The 10,255-nt window shown below is 31.3% G+C and overlaps 1 protein-coding gene across 1 annotated transcript; it reads left to right on the forward strand.

Moving 5' to 3' along the window:
- The first annotated feature begins 1,467 nt into the window (after nucleotides 1–1,467).
- VIP (vasoactive intestinal peptide) lies at nucleotides 1,468–9,703 on the forward strand. Its single transcript, XM_051993591.1, has 6 exons — nucleotides 1,468–1,661; nucleotides 2,804–2,917; nucleotides 5,488–5,628; nucleotides 7,339–7,458; nucleotides 7,790–7,863; nucleotides 8,861–9,703. Exons 1-5 carry the CDS (start codon nucleotides 1,654–1,656, stop codon nucleotides 7,818–7,820), a joined length of 414 nt encoding a protein of 137 aa, XP_051849551.1. The 5' UTR covers nucleotides 1,468–1,653; the 3' UTR covers nucleotides 7,821–7,863; nucleotides 8,861–9,703.
- Nucleotides 9,704–10,255: the final 552 nt, after the last annotated feature.

A 10,255-nucleotide genomic window follows, 5' to 3' on the forward strand; every position in this document is an offset into this window, starting at 1 on the left:
ACAGGAAATGAAAACTAAGGGTTGATTGATCAGTTTGCTTAGATGTCCATAGAGTTGTTTAGCTGAATCTTTGACTCCCTTAAGTGCTGCTTCCATAATGCGCATATTTTATAAATAGAAATGAGATTATTTTAAAATACCTTTTCCATTTTTTCTTTATAAATTTCTAAGCTACAGTGATTAATTTTGAACTGTTTGGAGGGTAAAAAAAATAATCTACATTCTTTACTAGGAAATCTATTCTGATGCAAAATATTTGAGAAAGATACTGGGAAAAAAGTAGATGATGAAGTAATCATTCTAGGGGTAGAAGGGAGCTTCGAGATCATTTAGTCTGCTAAATGATTGAGTCATAAGTTATTGTCTTAGGAACTCACAGCTAGTTAGTGGAAGAGGGGGGGATTCAAATCCTAGGCTTTTGACTCTAAATCCCATTTCCTTCCCAGGAATCCATCTTATATCCCATTTCCAGAGAACCTCCCTATTAGAAAGGCATCTCATTAGTTTCTTTTTTGTTTCTTTTGAAGTTTAGTGGCAAAACATTAAAACTTAGAGTTGCACATGTACATTTAAATATATATATATATATATATATGTGTGTGTGTGTGTGTGTATGTATATATAATGCACTAAATTATTATTCAGAAAATATCAATAAGTGTGTATTACAATAATAAATGAAAACTTAACAGATGAAATAAAATATCCCTACAACAAAATGAGACCTGAAAAAAAAAGGTAAAATAACTTATTTCAAAGAAATGAAACTTCAAAAACTTAATATCCTAAAACAGTATTCTTTAGGGGATAATCAATAACCCTTGAATATCCAAATTATCCTGAAGCTATTTTGAAATTCTCATTATAATAATGTTCACAAATCTCACTAAACAGAAAATTGTAGTAATAAGAATGAAATGCAAATAACTAAAGCATGAACAATACTGTTTTCCTGTTAGAATAAGAATAAGCAACAATACACTACATTTTATAAATGTGATGCATGTCTTTTCACATGAAATTATACAGACATAGACACAGTTTCCGAACAATTGCATTAGTTTGATTCACAGGATGATCTTATTTCCAATTTCTTTGAATTTTTTTTTTTTTAGGAAAAACCTCCCTTGTGAAACATTGCTTCATGACCAGCAAAATCCACTTAAATTTTTATTATCTTATTCACATTCATTTAAAGAAAAAAAACCATAATTTCCTACTAAGCATGGGCCTAGTGGTTATTTAAATAAGTTGAGTTTCCCCCTTGAACTTACTCAACATAATATAAATCATTCATAATAAGAACATTGAGTGTTCTTCATGGATTACATAGGATCTTCTACCTCATAAAGCACGAAAATCATCTATTCATCTCCGGGAAAATAACAATGGTGACGTCTATCACGGATAGCTATGTGATTGCTTGGTCCCATGTGTAAGCCCTATAAAAAGGAGTGTGTTTGAAATGCTGGTCAGAGTATAGTGAGGAGACGAGGAGTCAGACTCAGGAGTTAGGAAGAACAGCAGTCCTTGTAGCCAAGCTTACGATCTACTTCAGTGAATAGGTGAAGTCTGTAGCTCTACAGGAATTCACTGCACAGGAAGATTCTGAACATTTACCAGCATCTTTGAGAGAGGAGCACATCTCATCACATGTCAGGGTAAGTAGAAACTCTACTTGTCTTTATCTTTTCCCTGAAATTTCCCACAGGTTATACAGAATTTTTCTCTCTCTAGCAATAAGTTTTCTGGGTTTTTTTCTTCTTTTTCTTTACATGAATAACAAAACCAAGTTCCTCAGATAATAATATGAAATGAGAAAGCTTATTTCAGATTATATATTTTTGTTCATTCTGTTAATTTGTAAATATTTTATCCTGCTTTTTTCTTCGTTCATACTATTGCATGATTTCTCTTGCTTCTAGACTGACTCCTTTCTGTCTTACAGGTGCATTTTCCTTAATCATTGGTTGTGACAAGATTTTAACTTGTGTCTTGTTCAAGCACTGAAGTTTTCATTTTATAATCAATTGCTTCATTATGATTGTAATTAAGTCTTCACATTTTGTTATTTCTCTTGTAGAAGAATTAAAAACTCTCCTTTCCTTTCTAGAAATTTGCAGAGATATATTAAGAGAATGAATATAAATATTTCCTCTATGCACTTTCATCCCTAAAGGAATAAATGTTTAAAGATAATATACTTTTCAATGAGAACTTGGCTTTTATTTTATTTTATATTGTTTAAAATGTTTGACTGCAGAGCAAAGGAAGAGAGTTGTGAGTAATCTTTTTATGTTTCAGCAACTCTGTTTATATGTCTCTCCATAACTTTCTCATCCTACTAGATAATTAAAATAAGATGGATGAGAGCTCAATTACTCACTGATCCCCTTCTTTGAAACTCATTGCTTTACTTAGAAAATTATTTCAATTTAATTGCTTATTTATGCCTATGTTCAGAAAAAGGGGAAGGGATTAATGCGCCTTGGATTCATATATGTTTTTTTGAAAAAAACAGCATATAGTATATAATTGTGTGAAATGCATATGTAGTGTATTGCATGTAGCTGGAGGCTAATTTACATTCAAAGTGATGGAAGGAAATGACAGAAATTCTATAGGCTCTATCTATAATTATGACACAATTTTATTTCTTTAGATGCAATGACAGTCACTTGTTGGCAAAAACTTAGTATTTCTCTACATGATATTCTTAGTTATTTTTTAGATATTTATGGCACCTGAAGGTGATTTAAATTGCTCTCTCTCTCTCTCTCTCTCTCTTTTTAACTAATTTCAGATCCAAAAAGATGGAAGCCAGAAGTAACTCCCAGCTCCTGGTATCACTGATGCTTCTTAGTGTCTTTTGTTCACAAACACTGGCATTACCTCTTGAAATATATTCTACCATGAGGTAAGCTGTCTTTTAACTTGAAAAGTTACTATCTCTCTCCCAATTCTCCCAAGTTAGATGAGAAGCCATATCTTGCTGACTACTTAAAATTAGAGCTATTTGAAAATGAGACTTTTATTTGCTGATCTTTAATGATGTGATGTATTTGCTCATTAATGTTCCCAGTCAATTCTAGACTATAATATACATAATTATAAAGGTGCCTCGAATTCACTCTTCTAACATAAAGTAAAGCAATAGAATGAAGGCCATAGATAGGTCATAGCACATCTCCAAAAAGGCTTTTCTTCTTTTCTTTCATTGTTGAGGTCTCAGTAGTACAATTAAAAAAAAAAAAACTATCATTAACTTGGTGCACTTTTTCATGTAACATGAAAGGGACGGGATATTTTCATTTCAGTTGCTTTCTTTTGAAATGCATTAGATAAAGATTTTGGAAAATATTACAGATATCAATATTGTCGTCATTTTAAAATTTTCTCTTTTAGCACTTTGGTCATATTCTGATATCTATTACAGGTAAAGCAGATAAGATTATTTGGAATATATAAAGTAACATACCTCTAAATCATAGATATTGACAGAATTAATTCAATATGATGTCTTTTAAAAAACAAATCATATATAAAACAAACCATTTGTGATATGATTTGATTTTTATTCATAAATATTTAGCTATTCCATCCTCTATGATGGATGCCACATTTCATAGCTTTAAAAAAAAAAAATTCCTGGACAAATTGAATGGAGATCAAGCAAAAGGTATAGCTTTCAGGTTTTTGTGTAAAGTAACTTTATGCTAAATCTTTAATAGGAAAAGAAAAAAAATTCTTAGTCTGAATCTTCCCTTCTTTATCATTCTCTTAGCCCTTCCTTATTCCTCATTTCCTACACATAAGACTTTTATCCAGCTGAGTAAAAATTGCACTTTTGTCAAAAGTTCTCAACCTCTAAGGTAACCCATCAAAACTAGCTCTGAAAGCTGTCCAGAAAGCAATAAGTTCTAAGGCAGAACACTGGCAGCACCAACAGAGTACTCTGTAGTGTAAGTTATTGGTAGGTATTCACCTTCTTGGCCCAGGTTGCAATCCTGAACAAAGTTATTTATTGAGGGATACATTTCTATATAGGGTGTTGCATCATTGCACAGTTTAAGAACTTTGGGAAGAACTTGAGGATTTTGCTTTGAATAAGCTACTGTAATTAAATAAGATCATATAATTTTTATTATTTGATTTTTCAAACTAACATTCCAAATTCCATTCTAAGAAGCATAGTTGTTTTTAGATTTGGAATTAAAGATGTTCCTTTTTCATATGCACATTTTCTCCATCTGTCTATTTCATAATGGTACCCTTCCTGGAGTAAAAGTACTCTCATTCACAAATATAGAGGACAACTATCTACCAAATGCAATGATTCTCAGAAACAACACTGGAGATTATTTATTTTCACAAGAATGCTAAGAGATGATATCTCATTTCATGCTATTGCATTATTTCAGAAATACATAAGTAGCCAAAGGTATCTAGAATAACAAATGCTAAGCCTATATTTCCCAGCGAAGTTTAGGAAACTAGCTATAAGGAGAGTTCCTCTCTAGTTCTTCTCATTTTTATACAGATTTAAATTCAAATAAATGAAATAATAAACTCATGGTTTCTGTGAGAAAACTTTTGTTAGACATACACCAAATTCTCAACAAATACTATTCATAGAGGGCAGAGTTACCATATCCAAAATGTTACTATTCTGCCTTCAAGAAGTTCCATATGAAATTGCTTTGAGTCCTAGTTTTGGAAAGTACAATAGTAGAATCTGACTGCATTGATCTATTTATAAATGTCTATTGCAGCAAACATATTGCTGTCTTGTAATGGGAAATCTAGTAATCATTTCCTTGAATTTGAATATGTAAAGAATGTCTTTCTTAAGGAGAAAAAAAAGTGTATTCTCATATACTTACCTTATTCCTCCTTATATTCTTATTACATCCATAATATGAATACACTCTATTTGCATATCATTGTGCATATAAATATATCAGTATTACATATTTTTCTTAATATGTGTATATCTATATTTTTATATATACACACATGCACAAACACACATGCATATATACACACATAATTATGGTTTGTATAGGCAAGATGAGATATATCTGGAAAAAGGAGAAAAGCTGGTTCAACTTAAAGTTAGGAGAAAAGTTTTCCTTTTCTGCACAAAACAAGCCATTCTCATCTTTTGTATTAATTATTTTTTCACATTCTTCCCCTTTTCTTTTAGTGATACTAATTCTTGACTTCCTTTTTGTTGTTTTTCATTTTACCCCATGATAGAAATAGATCCTTCAGGTCTTATTTGATATTTTAAAATTTGTACAATCTCTATTACATACATCATAGGATAGTGAAGAACTGTTTGTGTTTTTTATCTATTCTCTATCAACAGAGAATTATTTTTAAGATAAATTTGTAAGACAAGCTTTGAATGGTCTTTAGTGTTTCTAGAGATGTTTTGTCATATGATAGTTTATAGCAAACTCATGATATTTTCCTTTTCAACAGGCAAGGCAATGATGTGCTCTTTGATGGCCCTAATGAACCTGACCAAAATCTAGTTTTATTAAAGTTAGAAAATGATCGTCTGAGGAATGCATTACCTGCAAATGGCTTGTCTTCTTTGGATGTTCTCAGAGCCTTGAACAGGTGAGTTCATTCACATTTTATTCTGTTATCTGAGATTTTAGATAGGGTTCTAGACCTGAAGTCAGGAAGACCAAAATCAAATTTAGATTCAGAAATTCACTAGCTTTATAAATCTAGGTAGATCACAATGTCTGTCTTAGTTTCCTCTCTATAAACACATAATGTTGTTGTTGTTGTTGTTTAGTTATGTCATACTATAAATAGAATTTTCTTGATAAATATTCTGGAGTGGTTTGCCATTTTCTTCTCCAGGGTTCCCATTTTATAGCTGAGGAAATTGAGGCAAACAGGTTAAGAGATTTGACCAGAGTCACATAGCTAGTACATGTCTGATGCTGCATGGGACTCAGATCCTTCTGCCTCTAGTCTCCTGAACTCTTATCTCCTGAACCACCTAATTCCCAGGCTTATTGAAAGGATAATAAGCGATCACATTTGTAAACTGCTTTGCAAACAATAAAATCTTGTATAAATGATAGTTATTGTTATTATCATTATTATCAGCACTATTATTTTTAGATTAAGATGCTATATACTATACTATTGAAGGCCATTCCTGTACTAAGCTTGTAGTACTGTGTGTACCATAAAGTTGGCCAATCTACCTCACTGAAGTTCATTCATATGTTATTTCTAAATTTCCTACAATTATAAGTTTGCTGGATACATTATAATAAGTCAGGTTGATCAAATCTGTCCATAGCACCCAGTGCTATGTCTTAGTCTGTGCTATCCACTAAGAACATTAAATGTTCAAGGGCTACATCAAAGCTGCTGTCAATGTATCCAAGAGATCTTAGCCATATTCAAAAAACTTAAAAAAACTAAAGGTAGACTAAAATTTGAACTTGCTGTCTGAAAAAGTAGTGAGTTCCCTGTCACTGGAAATATTTGTATTTGAATGACCACCCATTTTTTGAGAATGGGAAAGCAGCAGATTCTTTACTCAGATTGGTATAGACATTAATGTCTATTTTCATTACACTATTCTATGGTTTTAAATGCATTTTGTTCCATCTGCCTTAACACAAGGAATAAATTAAATTGTCAATCAATAAGAACTAAAAACAACGAATGCAGTTGGTTGTAAGAATTTATTTGATTATGTATATCTTCAAAAATAAAGAGAAAGTGTGACTATGGTTTTAACTATAGGTAGGTTTCTTTTATTTTCCAATTTATTTTAAAGTTCTTATTGGATACATTGGAATTTTAACAAGTAGAAGTCATTGTCATAAAATTTGGATAAAGATCATTTTGTATTTAAGGTGATTAGAATAAGAATTGTAGCTTAAAGCACTAAAATAATTAGTTAAAAATTTATTCCAAATAAATTTCCTTATGGTGTTGAAAGACAATACTTATTTTCTATTATCTTTTGCAAATATAAATATTTTATGACTTTTTCTCCCATTTTAGAAAAAGCAAGTATGTTGATAGGGTATTCACAAATGAATTTAACAAACACCTGGAGGAACATGTTGCTAGACAATTCATAAGACAGATTTTATTGAAGGAAAAGTTGGGCAAGCTATTTATTTCAACAATTTCATTTTAATCTACTAGTCATGAATTTATATTTCATTTTGTGCAACAAATGGATATTATTTTAACGTTTTTGGCCTATTTATATTCATAAATTATTGCTTTATTAATATGTTTGCCAAAACTTTAAAATCTGATGTGTTTCCTTTCCTTCTTTATCCATAGCAACATTCGTAACCTAGAAAAGCGTCACTCTGATTCAGTCTTTACTGACAGTTACACCCAGTTCCTGAGGAGGGAGGCATTGAGAAAATATTTTGAAAATGCTTTTAATGGAAAGAGAAGGTAAAAGAAAAAAAAATTGTCTACCAACCTACTTACCTACCTATCTGTATATTTACTTATGTACCCAGATGGGTACAAATGGACAAAGTACAAGCCAAGACTTTGTCCTGTGTGTACTGGTTCCAGTATAAGATACTAACCCCAAGAAGAGCATCTTCTCATGATGGTTCATTGCTTTCATCTCTAGTTAAAACTCTAAATATATTCAGGAGGTGGCTCACATAGATTCCCAAATAGATTTATATTGGTAAAGAGGCCCCCAATCTTAAGTAAAAGAAGTTGTGATTATCTAAGTCTTAAAATGCATTTTCCCCCTTCTGATCTATCACAGTGAAGAAAATCCCCCTGCTTCAACATCTTGAAAGTGATACTCTAGAAGTAGAGCTGATGCATTGCTTCCTAATGGTAAGTAACTAAATATTAATCATCCTGCTCTAGGGATAATTGCTTTACTCTAAGTCTACAGTGAGACTACACAGTGGAGGGAGGAGAATTTGAGTTAAAATCTAGCCTCAGACACTTACTAGTTGTGTGAACTTCAGGAGGTCACTTAATTTTTATTTGCCTTAGTTGCCTCAAATAAAATGGGGATGGCATTATTTACTTTCAGGGTTGTAAGGGACAGATAAATTATATATACACACACATACACATATAGTATGCTAACACTTTATGGCATAATTATAGCATACTACTTGGTGTGTAGTAGGCACTATATGAATCTGAATTCATTTCTCCTCTTTCTATAACCAAGAGTCATTTTGCATGAACTTGCTTCTTCCTTGAGGGAAATATTTCACCATAAGAGTGGAGCACTTCATTTTAGTGGACCACTTTAGTTCTTGCAGTTCTGCTTTCTATTGAAGTAGAACTCAAACCAATAATGAGCTTAGAATAACTCATTTTGATTTCTTACCATTACTTGTGTTAAGAGCAAGCAGTGTGATACTTTCAATAGTGTCCTGATTTCTTTTATCTATCCAATTTCTCTTCCCCCTCTTCCCCAAACTCACTTTTAACTTGTGCTGAGATGTACAATAGAAATTGAATTTTCTTTTGAAAACCAAATCATTATTTATTTTTTTCTTAATCCAAGGTCCATTTTTAACTTTTCTGATTAAATATCTTTTTAATATATGTGAATTTTCTCTGAGGCAGAATATTTAATGATTCATTGTGTGGAAGTGGCCAATGTTTACTAATGTATCTTCTAGATGCTGGACTTCTAATACTTCATTTCTTTGTTTAAGAATCACTTTCTTTGAAAAGTAAACCTCTCTCTGAGCTAGCATGATTACCTCAAGATTGTGTTGATTAACCTTGACATCTTTATTATAAGAATGAAACTGAAATTTTTAAATAAAATGAGGTTTGTTCTTAAATGTTTTTTTTTATTTTTCAGAATTCTTTAAAGAAATCTATGATGAACAAATTGAATATTTTTTGAGTTCTATGAAAATCTATCAAAGAACATCTTCAATATCAAAACCAAAACAAATATATGTTGTAGTGAAATTTGTGCTTTATTTGTTTCTCATGTAATAAAAGTGATGTTACTCTGTAAATATCATTTTAGAGATCTTTATCTAAATCTTATCTTCAAATTAGAAAAGCCCCATTGCTTCATATGCTATGTATTCTTTATTTTAATAAATGCATTGAAAAAAAGGAAGTGCATCCTGGGATTCAATACTCCATTGTCCCTGACTTTTTAGAAGGATGGCTAAAAAAAACAAAAACAAAAACAAAAACAAAAACCATAAAGAATTGTGTTGTGATGGTTAACTTATAGACCATTCATAATTCATGAGTGTAACTAAAATTATTCCATCCAAAAAGAAAACTAATATATTCCCTCATGTTCATGGAATCTTTTTAAAATTCCAATTCTAAAAGGTAACCTTCATTAAAACATCATTAGAAACTACTCACATTTGGCTTTATAATTTCCAAACATGAATATGCATTGGAAAAGATTCACTTTTGATTTAGGAGCTTAACTCTATGTAGCTCTAAGGTATGTAATTCTCACTCTATTCTGTGTTTGTGAAGATGTGCGATGATATTGAGATAGGTGTGTTGCTTTATAGGAGCAAAGTTTTTTCCATCAACATTCAGTATAGGTCATCAATGACATCAGCAGCTTTATAAAGAAGGTAGATCCAGAGATAAAAATATTTTTTTTTCCAAAATGAATGTAACTAACAAAATGAAGACAATAAAGACATTTGATTTTCACTGCAAATATCTTTTATGTGTTTGATTTAATGGATCGATTTAGTTGTGAGTCTCCAAACTCTTGATACCATGCCTCTGCCAATTATGAAAAGCACATTCAGAAACATGTAAATATTTAGAGACCTGACTAAAAAGTAATGATTTAGATTTGTACTTACATGAAAAAAGCAGATTGAAACAAAAGTCTATATTTTGGGCTAATTCAAGTGTAACCACCATAACCAATACACAATGATTCAAAAATAGAAGCTATGTCACAAATACCAGATTCTACCACTGAATGGGTAGCTTCACCATCAATAGTGAATTGTAATTTTTATATCCTTTGCTTGTATTGGATCTGACTATGGCCAACCCATGAATGTCTACTATTGAGCACCAATTGTGTGCAAGGCATCATGCTTTGGGATACAAAAAGAAAGTTGGAATGCCTTTAATGCCTTTAAGTAATTCCCTAGTTGTGACTCTAAGAAATATGTACATAAAATGATAATGAGTCCCTAAGTAAACTTACTAGAAGTTCCAGGAGTGAGGGAGACTTTGCAGAAGAAATTAAGAT

Source organism: Antechinus flavipes, chromosome 4 (assembly GCF_016432865.1).
Source record: "Antechinus flavipes isolate AdamAnt ecotype Samford, QLD, Australia chromosome 4, AdamAnt_v2, whole genome shotgun sequence".
NCBI lineage: Eukaryota > Metazoa > Chordata > Mammalia > Dasyuromorphia > Dasyuridae > Antechinus > Antechinus flavipes.